Here is a 21,032-nt window from a genome sequence, read left to right on the forward strand (position 1 = left end):
ACAAATAAGTTCATGAAATAAGATTGATCAAAGTGTTTTGTGACTTTTTGAACGATCAATTACTTTTTATTCTTTCTCTCTATGTTTAAGTTTTCCTCCAATTTGAACCCTAATTGACCAAATAGGAATTAAATTAGGGGAGAGAAAGTTAATAGTGTTTAATCAAGACTTGCTAACTATCTTTAGAGAAGTCAAGTATTGAAATTGATTAAAAAATCAATTAGAAAAAGAATTGGAGAATTTATTTGTATGGTTGAAATCATAACCCTATCTTTCTTGTTAGATTATCTCTCAATCTGTTTCTGCATGTTCTTTAAATTCTGTTTTCTTGCAAGTATTTGAACACATTTTTCTCAATTGTTGATTGAACCTAATTGTCTAGTTTATTACAAATTTTGACTATCTTGGAATTACCTATAGTCATTTGATATGATATTTGGACTTGAGTCCCCTGTAGCTATGCATAGGATATCTTTGTCCTGAGGGAATCTGAATTTTTTTAATTTTTAATTTTTTTAATTTTTAATTTTTTTTATTTCACTCTATTATAGGGCTGCCTCAAGAGGGAAAAGAAAGATGGAACAAAAAGACAGGGACTTACCATCACATTAAGGAAGCTATCCAACAAAAGATGGAAGAAAACTTGCTCTAGGATAAGGAACTTCAATTCGACCCCATTCCACATTAAGGGGTTTTAGGAGTGACTATTCAAATTCTCTCACAAAGTCTTTTTCTAAAAACATTCCTCTTCTCACTTATCTTCTAAAGCCCAAGTGTAAAGCCTAGAACATAAGAGGGAAGCAACCAAGCTCATCCACAACACATAAACACTTACTATTTCTCACGAATTAATTATTTTCAAATCGATAATAGAGAAGTATAATAGGATTTCCTCGTAATTGTAAAACCTTGATAAGAAGTTTATACAATGAAAGTACCTAGTTAGGAGCTACCACCAAACAGTCCATTGGTTTAATCCGTTACAGTAAGACACAAACAAGCCATGGTGTTACTAATACTAACAAATGCTTTATTAGGAATATTAATTACAAAGACATAACAACGTGTGGCAATTGCTGTTGCATTGGACTTCATTTGGCAAAATATAAATAAGAATGAGTTTGGATAGAGTATTTTTAAATGAGGAAGGTAATTTATAAAAAAAAATTAAATTTTTTTAATTTAAAATTCATTATTTTGATTTTTTTTTATGAAGAATTTAAATTTTTGGAATTTTAAAACATAATTTTAAACCACTAAAAATGTGAAATTTTAATTTCCTTCTAAAATGTGAGAAATTAAAATTCCCTTTTTGATAGAAGAACCTTTTAAAAAGTTTGTGTATTTTTTTTATAACCTTCATCCTTTGTTACACCTTAAAGTTCCTGAAATGTCGGAACTCGCGACTCTTCCCTCATGTCAATGATCTTCTTCTTTAAGTAACACTGTTTGAGTTCGCGGAACGTGGATCAGGTGCAGGCGTAGGGGAACACATAGAACTGCACCCGCCAATCAGGGGAGCGGTCGTCGTTGCCTATCACGCGATGGAGGTGCTCACCGACACGAAGGGCCTGAGTTATGTCTTGTGCCGTTGACGGAATATTATGGTCGGATATGGTAATATACGCCGTCATGTCTCGGTTTACCTGCGACTCCCCTTGCCACATCAATATTCTTCTCCTTGGAAGCATACCAACCATATCTTCTCTTCTCTTTGCATTCATTTTCTTTCATCTTCACAATTTTTTTATCCAAATACAAAACTTTAAAAATAAAAGAATTTCATGTTAAAATATTTAAAATTCTTACCATTTAAAATTTCTAAACGCCTATGAAGATTGTTGGGCACCTTTGGATGCAGGTAGATGCAATATATGTCAGCAATTGCTGTTGCTTCAATGTGTTTCTGTGCGTTTTTTAGTTGTATCAGTTTTTTTTTCCTTCCTTTAAAAAAATATATGTCAATCACACTTTTTCTTAGAAAAAAGAAGAAAGTTACTTGATGACATTGATAAAATGGAATCAAATCCTTTAAGCATATTTATTTTAAAAAAACCAAATTTACGTTAAAAAAAACCAGCCGTTAAGTTTGTTTGTTTACATTAAAAAAAATACAGTACAAAAATATGTTTTATTATTTCTCATTTTTATATTTAATTAATTAATATATTAAAATTAAATGGAAAACCACTCCTTGAGTAGTTGAGATTCTTTAGAGAAAGATAAAGAATTATTCTTTTTAACAAGCACTTTTTTCTTCTTCTAATAATCTTTTTATAACATCTAAAATATAATTATAATTTCTTGACTCCTTTGACAAAACTTTAATAATAACCAAATAAAAATGAGATAAAGAGAGTAGTACTTTTTATTAATAATAATAAAAAATTACGCTAATCTACCTATCTATCCAATAGATTCCACTTCTAATAATATATAATTTTTCCATTAAACTCCAAAATGAATATGGTGTCAAGTCTAGTAAGATAGATAGCCAATGGTTATTGCCGTCACATCTCTCTAATTCCAACACTAATGATGCGTTTTTAGACCATTGGTTCAAGTTTTTGTTCACTAATAAAGTCAATTTTCTTGTCTATTTCCACTTGTTCTTCAGCAAACTCACAACCACAACCCAACCAACCCACCTGAACTACTGAACAACAACCTCTTCTTCTTCTCTCTCTCTCTTTAGCATAATCATTCATCACCACACAAGAGAAAAAAGAAAAAGAACAAAGAACAAATAAACCTTTTTTTTTTTATAAAAAAAGAAAGAAAAGGAAATAAAGTTTTTTGTTTTTTCGATGAACCAGAAGTTCATCGGAAAGCCGCCGGCGACGGTGGACCTGGATCGGATGCCGGAGCGTGGGTCCCACCACCGGCGTTCCCACTCCGACACCTCCTTCCGCTTCGCCGCGAACTTCGACGACCTTCTCCTCTTCGACCCCTCCGACTTCGACATCTCCGGCCTCCCGTCGCCGCTCCCTCTGCCATCTCCGGTCTCCGCCGGCTTGGTTCCGATGTCCGTCGACTCCGACGAGTCCGGCAAACAGCCGAGGCCGGCCGGGGCGTCCGCCGGCGGGCACCTGCGGAGTCTGTCGGTGGATTCTGACTTCTTCGACGGGCTCGGGTTCGGCGGCGACGAGAGAGGCGCCGGGAAAGGAGGCGGCGGCGAGCGGAGGGTGGGGCACCACCGGCACAGCAACTCGATGGACGGGTCGTCGACGACGTCGTTTGAGGCGGACTCGGCGATGATAATGGACGGTGTGAAGAAAGCTATGGCTCCTGATAAACTTGCTGAACTTGCTCTTATGGATCCCAAGAGAGCTAAGAGGTTCTTTTTCCTTTTAAAAGAAATTAATAGTGATAAATTGAAGTTATTTTTGAGTTTGTGACCTTAATCTTGTCATAAACTTGATTTAATTTTTTATCTTATGTTATTTATATTTAGAATTGATAGTTTTAAATAAGTTGTTTCTGCTTAAAATAATATGGCTGCAAATTATATAAAGCTTTGAGCTTTAAGTTATTCATATTAAAAACAAGAAGAAGCTTTAAGTTATTGTTATTGGAGATGGCGAAGAGTTTAAGTGACTAAACTCTAGACTGAGAAATAGTCTCATAGTTGGCTTAAAAGACAAATTTTTTTAGCGACATCTCGGGGTCCCACTAGATAGCCAAAGAACTTATTGTTATTATTAGTATTAGTAAGGGGTGTTTCGATTATGAGAAAACTGGGAAAGAAATCTTGGTTGGATGCACTGATATTGGTTTGGAATGTTGTGTGCTTGTAGGATTTTTGTTGGTTGGAATTGGTCTTGTAATGATCTAGATTTAGTTTTTGTGTGTGCTTTTTTATTTCGTAATTTTTAATTTTAAATAGGTTGTCTCTGCTGAAAATAAGGTGGTTACTGGTTAGGAATTACATGATTCTTTATCCTTTTCTATAATATTGATAAGAAAAGTTGTGTTAATGGGTATATGGATTGTGGGAAAACTGGAAGAAAATGATTGGTCTGATGCACTGATATTGGCTTGGATTTGGGATATTGTGGGCTTGCAGGATTCTTGCTAACAGGCAATCTGCTGCAAGATCCAAGGAGAGGAAGATTCGTTACACAAGTGAGTTGGAGAGGAAGGTGCAGACTCTTCAGACTGAAGCAACTAACCTTTCTGCACAGCTTACCATGCTTCAGGTACATCCTTTCCTTTTCGTTTTTTGTGTTTATAAGTCCTAGCTTATGAAGATGAGTAAACATGAATTTGGTAACTTGTTCTTGTCAGTGTTTGATGGAGCCCCCCAACACACTAACTATGATGTAGGTTTACTTTTCGCTGATTTTGAGTTGTGTGGTCACAGGCTCACTACAGTTTATGGATCCCACACATTATCAAGGGCCCTTTCTTTAAATGCAAAATGTTTGCCAACATTTTCTGTTACATGATTATATCTATAGAGTTGTCCTTGGTTTGGCTAAAATTAGATTAAATTACTCTCTGTCTCATCCCTTGCATTTTGTTTACAGAAATATCCCTTATAAAGTTATAGTTTGAAAATTTACTTGTGATTCCCCTAACCTACAGTAAAGGCCCTTTGAAAGTTATACCATCTTCATCTGAACTTTTATATTCTTTTTGGTTTTATGTCAAAGAAAACAAGAAGGATGTTTGTTTAATTTTCATAAACTTCCTTCCTCCAGGGATGTTTGTGTAAATTTATAAAACAGAGAGGCAGTTTGCGGAAATTTACTGTTGCATTTTGCTCTTATTACACAAATCTCTTATCTGATAAAGGACCAAATAATCAGAGAATAGACCTCAACATTGGATAGCCATTGCTTGATATATATATATATATATATATATATATATATATATATATATATATATATATATATATATATATATATATCATCTCAAACAAGCCACATTTTTATCTTATATTTTAGGCAAAAAATTTATAAGATGAACTTGTGAACCATTGAACCTGTGGCTGCTATATCACAAACACATTACAGACTTCATTTTGATTATGATAAGATAAGCATGAAATGTCTCTGGATGCATAGGGTCTAGTCACATGAGAAGTAATAACTGATAATTCAATGCTGGGTTTGTAAATTGAACTGAGAATGGTATTCAAAGGTTTAACTAGTCATGTAATACCAGGTATACTTTGATGCCTTTTAGCCCTGTTTATTTATCTATACTCTATAGTCTGTACGTGTTTATGTAACTAATTCCATGACAAACATGGTAAGTTGAAAGTAAAGAACAATTTGGTGGTATGTGGTAATCAAACATATGCATTGCAATTAGAAAAAGGATAAAAGAATTGTAATGAAAACATGTCTATGCAAGTATGGATGCTAATATTTAATAATAGAATCACAGGGCATCTGGATCAATCAAGTGTTCTGAATCAAATAGAGAACATATCATGTATCAAAATCTTGAAGAATATATTTACAGAATACTGTTGTAGCCTTGTAGTTGTAGGCTTATATCATATTATGATAGTAGACGAGAGGACATTTTTCACCAGTTAATAGCTGTGTAAAAATCTGCTGGGGTTTTTTGGTGGAACTGTGCAAGTCGTAAGGGTGGGATGGGTTATGCATGGTTATAGAATCAAACTACCTTGTCGCATCCTATATCTTTAGTTTTGTCATCTGCTAATATCATTAAATATCTTATCTTCTTTCTACATGACCGAAGTGCTTTTGTTCTGAACAAGTAAATTGGTTTTGTACTCTGCCAATTTTGTTCTGTCTTTGCCAAACATTAGCAAGGATAAAAGAAGAGGGTTTTATTAGGAAGTTGGCAAACTTAACCTCCTTTTCTTTGGTTCAACTTTGCCGTTGTGCCTGTGCTAGGTTGTTACGAAAATTGGTATTTGATACTGGCCAAAGGCATCACCTGCTCCATTGAGCATACCTCAGTTGGATAAGACTTCATTGTTGTAGTTACTGTTTGTGGGAATAGTAGTTTAGATGTTTCCTAACTACTTGTACTGCAATTTGATACAGTAATCTCATTATTTTCACATATAAATATCATCCAGGCCCGCATCCTACGCTATATTGTTTTTACAAAAATATTTACATCATTGAAGTAGGTTGGTTTGTTTTCATTTCCTTAATCTGGTGTCACTGTTCTCGTATTATTTAACGGTTAAGGGCAAGGTGCGGAGTGCCAAGTCTTAAAAAATATAATCAAATTTATATACCTGACTGTATTGCAAGCTACCAATGACATATCTTTCAAGGCATGCATGGATGGATGATGTGATTGCTACATGATTTAATTCCAGTATCATGTAGTTTGGATTTATGTGCATCTGGCTTTATAGTGTACTGCTGCAAGAGGTTGTTGCAGAATTTTTGGTGTATTTGGGCAAAAGTGAATTTTTCAGTTTAGTCCAGAGAAACTTCTCATATGCCATTTATTTATTTTATTTGGTTTTGTGAAGACTAAAGATGACAAGGTTCTTTGACGGTGTACTACATATGCTATGATTTGGTTACTTTGGCTGTAGAGAAAAATATCAAATATTTCAAGGATAATTCCAGAGTTACCTCTACATTAGGATTTTGGCTAGTGACTGTTAACTTTTTTTCATTGAATATTGAAAGCTTGGCATGCATTGCTGAAATGATGTGTTTTTTGTTTTTCTCTCTGTAATAGGATATCTTATCCTAGTCTCTTATAAATTTCTTTTGCTAAATATAATGAGGTGATGATTATTCTTGATTAATACGGTAGCATTAAAGGAAAGTAAATTACAATATACTAAAATAGTGACTAGGATATAGAAATGGTAATTATCCAGGTATATGTACTTCTAGTACCACTGGTACTCAGTAATATAATATTATTTTTGCAGAGCAAAAAAAAAAATGGTAATTATCCAGGTATCCAACATTGCTAGGTTTCCTTGTTTCCATTGGTTATTAGCGCTATCCACAAGAGCAAGACTCGTTGAGTAATATATTGCAAAATCAAAACTCAAATTGGTGCTTTTGCAAAGTTTGGCTGAATTCAATCAAACTATTCTGACTGCGTAGCATTACTCGCTTAGTATTCTAGTTAGATTCAATTTTTTATGCATGCATAATAAGGGACTGAAGAAAAACGCAGCAAATTTAGCAATATCTCATATGATGCAGAGAGACACTACAGATTTGACTACAGAGAATAAGGAGCTCAAACTGCGTTTAGAGGCTTTGGAGCAGGAAGCACAGCTTAGAGAAGGTATGCATCATTTCATATTTGTTTATTCCTTAAAAAATGGACATGTGCTGTCCCCCTTATCAGCCATTTCATATTGAATTGGACAAATAAATAAGGTCGTTCAGTCATTACACTTGTATGTTGCATGGAACATTATCTCCTGAATCTTCATGTGTCAATTTCTCCCCTTTCCAAAGTTATGCATGAAAGAATTGGGGAATCCTAATGCATGTTTTTCGAAACAACAAAATACATTCAAGTCCAGGAAAAAATATTGCTTGAAATTTGTCAAGTTGCAGATCTTTCATTTGCTTGTTTCAAATTTAAACACATGAATATCAATCAACATGGCTACAATATGTGATTGCAGATCTCAATGAGGCATTGAAGGAAGAACTGCAGCGCCTTAGGGCACAAAGTACTCGTTTGGGTGCTATTGGTGGTAACCCTTCTTTTGGTGGGATATTCAACCAGTTGGCTTCCCAATTAGCCATGCAACAGTTGTCTAATTCTGCACCCCATCAGCAGACACAACACCAGCCACAGGTTGGCATGCCTCCTCCTCCCTCTGGACAGAACCACCCTAACTTCATGGACTTCAATCAGCAGAAGTAACTCATAATAGCAGTAGCAGTAAATGATTGATTACATGAATGTATAACTGGTGAGACTTGTGAAGGGTATATTGTGCAGTTCAGTGTCTTTAGTCCTGTGTTGTTTATCTTCAGCTCTAGGATGTGTACTTTACGCAGTTCTAGGTTAGAAGCGCAGCCTCTGAAATGTTGTGTTATAGCTCTTGGGTGAATGAAGTTAACATAAATATGTAGAAAGACTTGTTGATAATACTATAGATGGTGAATGAAGTTTATTAATTAGCTTCTGGAATTAAATAGCTGGTTATATATTATAGAAGTTGAAGCAGAAAGCATCTTCTCGGTATGCCTTGCTTTCTAGGATTATTAGATCAAAACTTTTCGTTTTTTTAACCATCTAACATGATGAGAATGTCAACATTGATTTTTAAGATTTTCATTAAAAACCACTGTTTAAGGAAATAAAATATGTAAAATGCATAAATTGATATAGTTACTTACTGAAAGAAACACTCCAAAATATCAATTATTTTGCAAATTGAATGGTGCTATTTCAACAGAAAAGTACACTGAACCGAAATGTCAGGCTAATGGGACCTATGTACTATGGCCTATGGGGTAGTAGTGTTTATTTTAGTAAATCTTACAATACTAAAATTGGATATAGTTCTCTATCTTTTCAGCGACCACACCAAACATACATAATATTATAATGAAGGAAATTTATTTTATTTTCTATATATATATATATATATATATATATATATAACACAAAATTAAATTATTAATTAAAATATTAAAAACTAAATAATTTATTCAAATATTTTTATTATTATTTAAAGAAACTAAGTTAAGGACTAAATGGACACCCCCATCACGTCGATCTCTTAAAAGATATTGAGAAAACCAAATATTTAAACATCCCACCCACCTTGTTTCCTAAACGTTGCCCTTTCTTATGTCAATGAATACATGAACCATGCCAATTAACCTTTTTTCCTCTATGTCTTTTTGTCTGTATCCTTGTTTTCTATCCCAACAACAGTTTCTTCAAAAATTGAATTCAATCAAATAGGTAATAGGAATTTCCTCATAGTAAATAATGTATGTCGTAGCTACTACTATGGTTGAATGTTATATTAAGAATTTTATAAAGATATAGGGTGCGTTTGATTTGCTAAGAAGACATGACAAATAGAATAGTATTGGACAAGTAGTTAAGTTATAGGATAATTTTTTGTACTGTACACTGTTTGGTGAACGATACACAATACAAGTAATTTAATATTGTATCTCGTTTGATGTATTTATGTATTGAACAAAATAATATAAATTTTACTCTAAAATCCTAGGTGCATTAGCAGCACCTTGACAACGCAACAAAAGGGGGCAGCACCATGGAGGAGGCGCGGCTCCTGATGCCACCGGGCGTAGGGCCTGATGGCACGAGGCCGTCATAGGGTCACAACGATCGCGACGGCGACAAATTTTTTTATGCTGTTCAATCTCTTATATTTTAGCAAATCAAATACACCCATAGTAACATATAACACAATTTTATTTTTAAAGAAAGCCACTCTTGATAGTTTTTTTTTTTTTTTGCTATACAAAGCAACTCATGAAGGAGTTCACTTATACGGAGAAATCAAAAAAGAAAACAAAACGCATATCTTTATGAAATAGTATACCCTTTCAAAGAATATGATCTTGAGAACAAAATAAAACAAATATCCATAGAGCAAGCTCAACATCTCAACCAGCAGAGACATATCCCATTTCACATTTACATAAAAAAGAGGTAAGTTAATTCAGTGATTTAAAGATTAAGAAACCATGGATACTCAATCAGTTTTGTGGATGCAAGCGCCTTCGACAATAGCATCAAATTGCTTTACACTTTCTCCTCCGTTTTCTTCGTCTTCTGTCACTTTCATCAGAACATGCCAAGTCTGGCTCTGAATCTGAACTAGCTGTTCGATAATCTGGTGAATTAGAATTCCTTGACTCATGTTTCTGTTGTTGCATAATAAGACGCGGCATATTCTTCAAATACTCATGTAGGTGCTCGGTAAGACCACCAAGACCAATGGATGTGAAGAAGTTAATGCAGAACCGTGTGTTTTTCGGAAATATGATACGTGAAGAACAAGTTGTATCCTCTTCGGTCAAGCATATATATGACAAAATATGCCAAGGTATATATAGCATCCGGGCCAAGTAAATGATCCAAAATTTTTGCCACATTATGCAGTTTATTTGTTTCAAGTCTGTGAATCATTGAGTACTGCTGCACCAAGCACTTTTCGAGATTTTCTTGGTGTAATTTGTTGATCATGCAGAAACGCTGCCTGAGAAGACCGTAATATCGGAGATAGGTTTTATATTGGCTGCAACATTCCAAAAGCATGATGCACAGTTCCATCTCTTGGCCTGGCTCTAGCTTAATTTCCAGAAGCTTATGACCAGCTTTCTCACATAAATTGCTGAGTATATTGTTTTTCGAAGATTGACAAGATTTGTTTCTGTTTCATCTTTTATCTGCATCAGTTCTTCCTCTTCATCTTGGTCGTCATTTGACTCAGTAGAATCCAAGCCTTTCTGATCATCATCCTCAGATTCCTCACCCAACATTGTTTCAAAAGATAACTTTTAAAATTCGTTAACAATCCATTTAAAAAATTTGACTTTTTATGTCACTTCGGCATAGACGTCAGTGTAAACAAAAATTAACTCATGAATTTTTTTTCTTCCAAAGTAATGCATGAAGGCCTTTAGGAGCGTACTTTGACTATTCACATTCATAGATAATTAAAATTAAAGTAATATATTCCCTCTTATCTAAAAAATATAAACAACAATTTTTTTATTTTATTTTTTTGTCTTAGAATAAAAGCAAACCTCAACTAATTTTTTGTTATTTAAGGAAATTATCTTCAAAATATCTTTCATTTAATGTCAAAAAAAAATTTATACTTAATATCAAGTTCTAATTAAGAAAATCAAGTGATTTGACACATTAGTGTGTTAAAGTTGAAGTTAAATCAGTTAAATACTACTCATTTATTTCTTAGCAAAAATAATTCTTAATGAAATTAGTATTAAAAGGATCAAATAGGACCCATTACTTCAATTATTTAAAAGATATTGAGAAAATTAAATTTATTAAAAACCTGAACCCACCATTTTTCTCAACGGCTACCCGATTTTGTGTCACTGAATACAAGAATTATTCCTACTAACATTCTTTCCTCTCTGTTTCTTGTCTTTATCTCTTCAAATTTTTCATCTTAACCACTGTTAAATTTTAGGCAGTACTTTCATCAATCAACCAACGAGAAGTAATAGGATTTTGATAGCAATGGCACTATTGATAACAATGGGAATATTACACAAGAAGAAGCTAGTAACAACAATAACAGGCCAAGGAGAGTCATAAGGGAGCCCATTTATCTCAATGACTTCGCGTGAAACTTGAAACCGCAAAGCACAACAGTCAGCTAGTTTGTTATGGCAATTCCACTCAGTCTGTTATTACAAATTATCAAATCAGTTATAACCATATTTGTATTCAGTTAGACTTGTGATAATTGAAGTAGTATAAATATGAGTAATAGAAATAATAAAAGGCAGATTGGAACTTATCTTAATTTTTCTTCCGTATTCCTTATCCTTTCTTCTCCAGTTCACTATCAGATTTGCTCTTAGTTATAAAACCTTGATTAAATGTTTATACTTTGTAGGGACCTAGTTGGGGGCAACTATCGTTTGATTAGACCATTGGCTAAACACACTTCCCTCAACTTTTACATTGTGGGAAAATGGGAAAAAATGACTTGTTTGATGCATTAAAGTTGGTTTGGATTTTGAATGTTGTGTTTGCATGATTCATTGCACAAGTGAGTTGGAGAGGGAGTTCCAAATGCTTAATACTGAAGTAACTAACCTCTCTGCACAAGATATCATGCTTCAGCAGGTACGTCATTTTCCTTATCGTTTTTATTGATTCTATCATAAAGAAAACAAAAAGAAACAAAGAGGATGTTTGTGTAATTTTTCATAAATCTTAAGGGATGTTTATGTAAATTTTAAAAATAAAGGATTTGTTTTGGAAAATCTATAATTTCATTTTCCAAGTATTAATAGCAGAGCTATTCGATTTGGTGATCGACTAAAACGAGTATAATGGAATTGGCGGTGGATCTGAAAATCTCTTGTATCGGAAGTATTCATGACGGTTGAGTCCATATATGAAAGTGAGGTAGATTGAAATGACATCGGTTTGAGAGAAGGTCATCATGTGAAAGAGACTTAAATTTGAAAGAAATTATTAAAATATAAGTGTGAGGTAAAATCTTACATCAAATAAGAATGAAAAGACTGAACAACATATAAGTGAGGATAAAATTCATAAACTTAAATTTTAAGATTTTTGATTGAAATATGGTATAAGATTCATGTGGTTTCTCATGATCCATTGATAAAAATCTCTCCAATATTTAACTTTCTCGGTTTCCCATCGATATGTGTGTGAGAGAGACAAAGATCTTATTGGTGTGTGTTGTTGTTATCCTAGCTAATTTATTTTACGATGGGCAAGATCCATTGAGCAAGACATTACAAAATTGAAAACTTAAATTGGTGCTTTTATTTGCACGCATGTGACTCTTGTATGAGAGTGATTCCCATCACTTTTTGTATGCATTCATAATGAGCAAAAGAAGAAAAAGGCAGCAAACTTATCAATGTCTTATGATGCAGAGACATAATACACATTGGACAAAAAAATGTATAGAGCTCAGAATGCTTTATGAGGTTTTGGAGCATGAAAAACAGCTTAGAGATGGTATATAAGCATCGTTTCATATTTGATTGGACAGATAAAATCATTACACTTGTTTGTTGCATGGACATTATCTCATGAATCTTCGCGTGTCGATTTTACCTTTTTCCTAAATTATGCATGAAACAATTGTGGAATCCTAATGCATATTTTTCAAAAATAGCAATATATATATATATATATATATATATATATATATATGTGTTCAAGTCCAGGAAATCATATTGATTAATTGAAATTTGTCAAGTTGCAGATTTTTTTACTTGCTTGTTTCAAATTTAGCTCATGAATATAAACATGGCGTGCTATACACTATGTGATTGCAGATCTCAATGAGGTATTGAAGGAAGAAGTGCAGCTCCTTAGGGTACAAAGAAGTCTTATATGCATGCTCCTTTTTGTTGTGTTATTCAACAACAAGCACGACATGTTTGCATGAATCCTCGTCCCTATGAACAATCTTTCAATGGACAGAACTATAATTTGCAAAAGTGAACGATCTGGACAATTAGTTGTGTGCTAATGATGACTATTTTTAAATAGTCATAATTTGCTGTTTGTTTTGCACAATCAAATAGTTTTTGAATGTAAACACTTGCTATAGCATCTCACATGGGTGATAATCTGAGATACATCAGAACTATTTAATTTTGCTCCTCTATTCTATTATTTCTATTTGGTGGTTCTATTTTATAGTAGTATTCTTTTTGTGACCGAGTCCAATATATATTATGAGCGTACAATATCTCTGTTCCATTTTTTAATAAAAAACCATTGTTAGAATAAAATGGTTTTTTTTTATAATTTATTTTTTTAGCTTTAATTTAGTTTTTTTATTTTTAAAAGATTCAACTTGATCACTTAATTTATTTAATACGTTTCATTAGGTTCCTTTAGTTTCAATTAGTGTTTTTTTTAAAAGGTTCTATTTGATTAATCTACTATCTAGCTATGCCAACTTTAGGCTATGGAAAAAACATTATTGACCATTTTTCATGGATTGATACATGTATATATATATATATATATATATATATATATTTTCCTTTTGAGGACTTCTACCCACCTTTCTTCTATGACCCTTCCTCCCTTTTTCTCTCTCTTTTAGTGAATTTTCAATTGCAATCACAAGATTCACTTACATTTGAACAATTTATGAAATTGTCATATTTTTTACGCATTTAAAACCTAAATTTGAAATTTCAATCTTTCATAGATTAAATTCACATTCAGAAACTAAAACGATTATTTATCCTAAAAGATATTGTTTAAACTGAATTAAATTATTAATGGTCCCATCCCACCATGAAAGTATAGTTCCTATTGTGGGATAGTCAATGTTTCCTCAAACAAAATTACCTATACGGATAAAAGATCACGAGAATACAGTAAAAATTATATTGTAGGACAACTAATAATGAACACAAAAATTTAGCGTGGTTCGACACCACTTGCATACGCCCACGAAATCATCTCAAAAATATTTTACTATCAAAAAATGATTACAAGATTGTAACCCAACCTAAATTGTGTATCACTCTATAAACCCGAGTACTTCACTCAATAGTTACATGAAATGATACCACCTTCACATAAAGACAATTTTCTCTCAATAAAGTTACTTTGTTTCATAATCTCTTTTCTCACACACTTTCTCTTCATGTATATCATCTCTACTATTTATTTTCTCTATTTATAGTTAAGAGTGTCACCAATTATAATAAATAAGTTTTCTTGAAAGTTGAAACAAAAACAACTTTTAATGCATCCATTCAAATAAATTTTATCTAGTAAAATATAATATTTCACTTTGCATTTAAACCATCTAAACCTTAGTAGTAAAAATTCAATTCTCACTATGCATCAAATGTACCTTATCTTTTGGTTTGAAATTTTACAATTCTCCCTCTCAAGCCAAAAGAGAAATATCATTCGATCAATTTGAAAGTGAACAAACTCTCCCTCCAATGGAAGTATCTCCCAACACTTCAACAACATTAGAAAACTTTATTTTCTTCTTCACTTTACTATCATGGTTCCTTTTCAAGACTTGTCCATCCAAATAGTAAATGTTACTTTTATTTTTCTGTCCTCACAACACCAAGTGTCCCCCTTTGTATACCTTGCATCCCCACTTTGAACCAATATATTTATACCTTTGTGATTTCATCTCCCCCATAGAAATGATATTGACAACAACAAAAGATTCAAACCTCACATTTGAGAAAATTCAAATAGCATCATCATGGAGCTTCATCCTCACACTCCCTATGCCTTCAACTTTCATTTTTCCACCATTCCCTAACTTGAAATGATCGAATTCTCCATTGGTTTTTAAAGTGTCAAACATCTCTCGATCTCTACAAATATGCTTTGAGGCAACATAATTCATCACCCATTTTGTTTTACCAACCTTGTCATTTGTTGTCAAAAACACATCATCTTTATCTTCAACACTTTTTACTACACTAGCTTGGGAGTTCTTACCATCTTTGTTCATATCTCTTAATTTCTTCAAGTCTTCTTTCATTTGTTTGCACCTTGCTTGCACATGATCATTCTCATCCCAATAGTAACATTGCATGTTACTCATATCTCATTGCACACACGATTGCAATTTTGATCTTCCTCTTGATCCATCACATCTCCTTGAATGATTCCTCCCTCACTCAGACTCCACCACAATTAGTGCATGGTGTTCATCATCAACAATTTAGTTTTCATCATTTTCTCATTTTCTCTAAGAGCGGCGGTCACCTTATCCAACTTCAAAGTTGATATTCTCACAAGCAATGTTTGAACCAAAGCTTTGAAAGACATTGATAATGAGGCCAACAACAACAATGTCTGCTCCTCACCAGAGAGCTTATCATCTGCATTCAACAATTGACTTGCTAGCTTATTGAATTTGTAGATATGGTCATGGAGATCTCCTCCCATCTCTATTTTGAGTTGATACAACTCTATTTTCAAACAAAGGCAATTGGTTAGTGACTTTGATGATATATATATATATATATATATATATATATATTCTCGAGTCTCTCCTATAAGGCCTTCGGTGTTGTCTCCTTCAACATGTTGTGTTTTATCTCAGGAGTAAAGGCTAATCGAATCATGCTCACAACCCTTATTTGGATCTTAGTCCACTCGGTTTCATGTATAGAAGTTGACCTTTCATCTTCTAACGCCTAATCAACACCTTGATGTATCAAAAAGTTTTGAATAGTTTTTTGTCAAATCATAAAATTTATTTTTCCGTCAAACAATAGTATCTCAAACCTTTGTGTGCTCTCGACCATAGCTCTGGTACCACTGTTGGGTAATTAATACTCCCTCAAACAAAATTACCCACACTCATAAAGAATCATGAGAACACAATAAATATTATACCGTAGGAAAAATAATAATGAGCACAAGAATTTAGCGTGGTTTGACACGTTTTACCTACGACCATGAAAGTATTTCACTATCACAAAATGATTACAAGATTATATCTCACCCTAAATTGCACATCACTCTACAAATCCGAGTACCCCCACTCAATAATTATAAGAAATTATACAAATCTCACACAAATACACTTTTCTCTCAACAAAATAGCTTTACTTTACAATCTCTCTTCTCACACACATTGTCTCTTCATGTGTATAATCTTTGCTAATTCTCTTTTCTATTTATAGTGACGATTGCTATCAACTATATAAATAAGTTCTCTTGAAAGTTGAAACAAAACAACTTTTAATACATTCGTTCAAATAGACTTCATCTAGTAAAATGTAATCTTTCACTTTACATTTAAACTATTTAAATCATAGTGATAAAAATTCAATTCTCACTATGCATTAAATGTACATTATTTTTTGGCTAGGAACTTTACACCTATTAACCTTCTTTATTCTCTATCCGTTTTTTTGTTAATGCCACTCTGTCCATTTGTCTGTATCTATCCATATTTTCTGTCTTAATAATGGTTTCTTTAAAAGTACGTTTTATTTTATTTTTTATATTAAAATTATATAGAAAACCTCCCCTCTCTGCTTAGGGAAAATATAAGGAGTTGTTCTTTTTCACTTTCTTAACAAGCACCATTTTCCTTTTCAGTTCTTTTCATTTCAACGATGGAACCAAAGTTCATCGGAGACCATTTTACGACGATGATCTTAAAGAAAATGTCAGAGAGTGGATCCCATCATCGACGATCTCACTCTGACTCCTTTGTTTGCTTCCTTGCAAACTTCAACATCTCCAAGCCCCCTTCTTTGCTATCGCTCCCATCTCTCATTACTCTTGATGTCGTTCCGATGGTCATGGATTCAGACGAATTTGATGAACAAAAAAGATCGATAGAAACACCAATCCCAAGACACCACCGGAGCTTGTCAGCGCACTCTTACTTGTTCAACAAGCCCTGGTTGGTTATTTTTTTACAAACCAATTTAGAACATATCTTGCATTTATTATTTTTTCACAAAAATATCTCCATATATTTTTTAGTTCAATAAGTATTAAATAAGTAAAATACATTATTGTCTTAGACTCTTTGCGCGTGTAAGAAGCCGTTTGGGAGCTTACTTTGATTATTCACATGCATATCCAATAAAAATGAAAGCAATACTTCTTTCGTTTTTAATTATAAGATCTTTTTTAAAAATTTATTTATTTCTTTTTATAAGACTCTTTTATAATTTTTAGATGTATTAATTATTTTTTTCCTATATACTCTTATTTAATTATTCTCTCTCCAAATATTAATGAGAAAAAAGTAAGTGGATAGTGAGAGAAGAAATAATTAATTTTGAAATCAGCGTAAGTAATTGACAAATTTAATGCGATAATTACTTTTCTTAAGACAAGTAAATTAGTTGAAAAAGTCTTATAACTAAGGATGGAAGGAATATATGTTAATGATAAAGATTATTAAAAGATCTAATACTAATAAAAAATAATTTAAAAAAATAAAAGTTTGTATAAATAATGTTATGGGTAATTTTGAAAATAAATATATGAATTCAAGACAATTTTAATGTTATTAACTACTTTAATTAATTTTATTAATTTTAATTAATTAGATGTTATGAAAAGACAGAATATTACAATTAAAAAGGACCAAATGGGACCATTAATTCGTTCCATTAAAAGATACTGAGAAAACTAAATTTATTAAAAGCCCGACCCCACCCGTTATTAAAAGCCCGATTTTGCGTCATAGAATACAAGAATTATTCATTTTCATATTAACCTTTCCTGGCTGTCTTATTGTTTTTAAAGGTATGTTCGTTTGCTGGTTTGCGGTAAAAGAGGACTAAACAAAGTGAAATAAAATTCAAACTTCTATTTATATTTTACCGAACGGATCCTAACTCTCCAAATTTTCCATCTTTAACAATTGTTATTTTTAGGCAGTACTTTCAGTCAACCACCGAGAAGTAACATTATTTTCTCCTAGTTATAAAACCTTGATTAGACATTTATACTACGAAGGGGCCTAGTTAGGAGCTACCACCAAACGAAACGCTCCATTCTTTGTTAGACCATTGGCTACACACTACTTCCCTCAACTTTTGCTTATGGGGTGTTTGCATTGTGGGAAAGCCGGGAGAAAAAGTTATCGGTTTAAAACCCTGACACCGTTGGTTTGTTATTTTGCATGTTGTGTTTGCATGATTAATTCCTTACAGCAGCGAGTTGGAGAGGGAGTTCCAGATGCTTAAGACTAAAGTAACTTACCTTACAGAACTGCATACCATGCTTCAGGTATGTCATTTCCTTTTCGTTTTTATTGGTCTTACAATGTAACTTATGAGCCTAACTTAATATTATAAAAGTGACTTGTATGGTGATAGTTATTTCTTATTTATATACATTAATTTGATCATATTACTAGTACATGTGTTATCTCCAACAATTGATTTCATTAGAAAGAAACAAAGAGGGTGTTTTTGTAAATTTTCATAATCTCAAGGGATGTTTGGGTAAATTTAAAAATATAGAGGTTGTTTATGAAATCTACAGTAGCATTTTGCTTGATATATATCTGTGTGTGTGTGTGTTAAAGAAATTGGTCATGAAAACACATATGTATAGCATTTAGAAAGAAAGAAAAATTGGGGACTGGAAAAATGATAATTATGCTATTCTGTTATCGTTTTGTATGGAAAGAGTGGTGGGAAATTATTTGTTGGAAAGAGCAACCCTGATAGCATTCGTGGAAATGCTACACAGTACGGAAGCATGCAACATATTCTTAAATGTGTATGGAAGAATATTTTCATATATTACCACTACGTTGGGATATATATAGTAGCTTTCTTATCTTCTTTGGGTGTATGTTAGAGGGATTTTTCCATTGAGCATTGAGAGAGTTTGGCATGCATTGCTGAAATGATGAGTTTTTTTGTTTTCTTTATGTAATAGAATATCTTATCCTCGTCTCTTATGAATTTCTTCTGATAGAAATTACGAGACAATGATGTTCTTAAGTAATACCATAGCACTAAAGGAAAGTAACTTACAATATACTAAAATAGTGACTAGAATATAGAAATAGTCATTATCCAGGTATCCAACACTTCTAGGTTCCCTTGGTTTCATTGGATCTCTCCACTATTTTTGTATCCTATCTGTTTTACGAGCAAGATATTATAGATTGAAAACTTAAATTGGTGCTATTGCATGTGACTCTTGGTTGATGAGTGATTCCTACCACTTGAATGTATCTGACACCCACCTATGAAGCTTAACAAAGTTTGGCTGAATTCAATCCAACTATTAATCTGAGTGCTGACTATGTAGTTAAATTCTTGCATGCTTGCATAATCAGCAAAAGAAGAAAAAGGCAACAAACTTATCAATGTCTCGTATGATGCAGAGAAAGAAAGCACGTATCGATGAAGAGATTAAGGAGATCACAATGGATTATGAGGCATTGAAGGAAAAGAGTCGGCTTATTGATGGTATGCGTCTTTTCATATATTTGATTGGATAAATAAATAGATAAGGTTAATTCAGTTACACTTATTTGATGCATGAACAGTGCCTCATGAATATTTCATGTGTAAAATTTACCCTTCTCCTAAATTAAGCATGAAAGAGTTGTGGAATCCTAATGCATATTTTTCAAAACAGAAAAACTTATTTAAGTCGAGGAAAGCAAATTGCTTGAAATTTGTCATGTAGCAGATTTTTCATTTGCTTGTTTCAAATTTAACACATGAATATTAATCGATCAACATGGCTACACTATGTGATTGCAGATAGCATTAGGGCACAAATAAGTGTCTTGCAGACTGTTGCTCCCGGTCACCCTCTTTTGGATGTGTTACTGGACCAGTTTGGCATGCCTCCTTCTCCCTCTGAACAACCTTTCCATGGACAGAACCATAATTTGCAGAAGTGAATGATTCGGCAGCTAATTGTGGGCTAATGATGCCTATTTTTAGTTAGTCATAATTTGCTGTTTGTTTCTTCTCAAAAAAATATTTTGCCGTTTGTTTTGCGCAATCAAGGACTTGTTAGTTTTGGTATTTAAACATTTGCTTTTTGCTATAACAATTCAGATGCGTGTGTGTGAAAATCTGAAATACATCATAGCTATTTTGCTCCTCTGTTCTTAGTATATGTCTATTTGGTGGTTTTGTTTAACCATATTTTTCTTAGAGTTCAATATATGTTCTATTTTTCTAACAAAGCACCATTGTTAGGAAAATAAAATGTATAAAATGCCAAAATTGATTTAATTATTTGCTGAAACACTCCAAAATATCAAGTAGATGTTTACAAATTGAATGGAAACGAAGGTTAATGAGACCTATGGGCCGCAGTAGTATTCATTTTGAAAATGTCACAATAATACAACAATTGAGTGCAATTCTGAACCTTTTCAACGAGCACATAAATATATAAAATATAGAATGAAAGAAAATTCTTAAAAATCAATGGTCTAGGCTTTTAACAGCAAGATTCCTTTATAAAACATAAAAAGGGGAAAAGTGATCTTGGTGCGCCAAAATATAAGATTGGAGTAGGTATAACCTCACTCGATAAGGTTTTTTTTTCAATATATAATAAAATTTGAACTATTTTATTAAAGTAATGATTAAAAACACAAATTAGATATGTATATTTATGTCAATTTATAAAGGTCTTTAGATAAATCTTAATGTGAGTTTAGGTCTAACTCAATTTCAAAAATTAGGATTGTTCCTCATTTATATACTTTAACTTGATTTTATTTTTAATTAATGCGGGACTTAAATTTTTTTCAATTTATATTTTAATTATTAATAAGACTTTAATATATATATATATATATATATATATATAATATTTACTTATATTATTAAAATTAATTATATTTGTAA

General features: G+C 32.6%; 2 protein-coding genes across 2 annotated transcripts; both read left to right on the plus strand.

Annotated features, from left to right (window-relative positions):
- The first annotated feature begins 2,608 nt into the window (after positions 1–2,608).
- LOC778142 (putative bZIP domain class transcription factor) lies at positions 2,609–8,123 on the plus strand. Its single transcript, NM_001250265.2, has 4 exons — positions 2,609–3,337; positions 4,067–4,199; positions 7,173–7,257; positions 7,607–8,123. The coding sequence occupies exons 1-4, from the start codon at positions 2,808–2,810 to the stop codon at positions 7,849–7,851; spliced, it is 993 nt and encodes a 330-aa protein (NP_001237194.2). The 5' UTR covers positions 2,609–2,807; the 3' UTR covers positions 7,852–8,123.
- An 8,651-nt stretch (positions 8,124–16,774) lies between these two features.
- On the plus strand, positions 16,775–20,233 carry LOC102664538 (uncharacterized). Its single transcript, XM_006574743.4, has 4 exons — positions 16,775–17,083; positions 18,351–18,426; positions 19,541–19,625; positions 19,926–20,233. The coding sequence occupies exons 1-4, from the start codon at positions 16,791–16,793 to the stop codon at positions 20,066–20,068; spliced, it is 597 nt and encodes a 198-aa protein (XP_006574806.1). The 5' UTR covers positions 16,775–16,790; the 3' UTR covers positions 20,069–20,233.
- Positions 20,234–21,032: the final 799 nt, after the last annotated feature.

This window comes from Glycine max, chromosome 2, assembly GCF_000004515.6.
Source record: "Glycine max cultivar Williams 82 chromosome 2, Glycine_max_v4.0, whole genome shotgun sequence".
Lineage (NCBI taxonomy): Eukaryota > Viridiplantae > Streptophyta > Magnoliopsida > Fabales > Fabaceae > Glycine > Glycine max.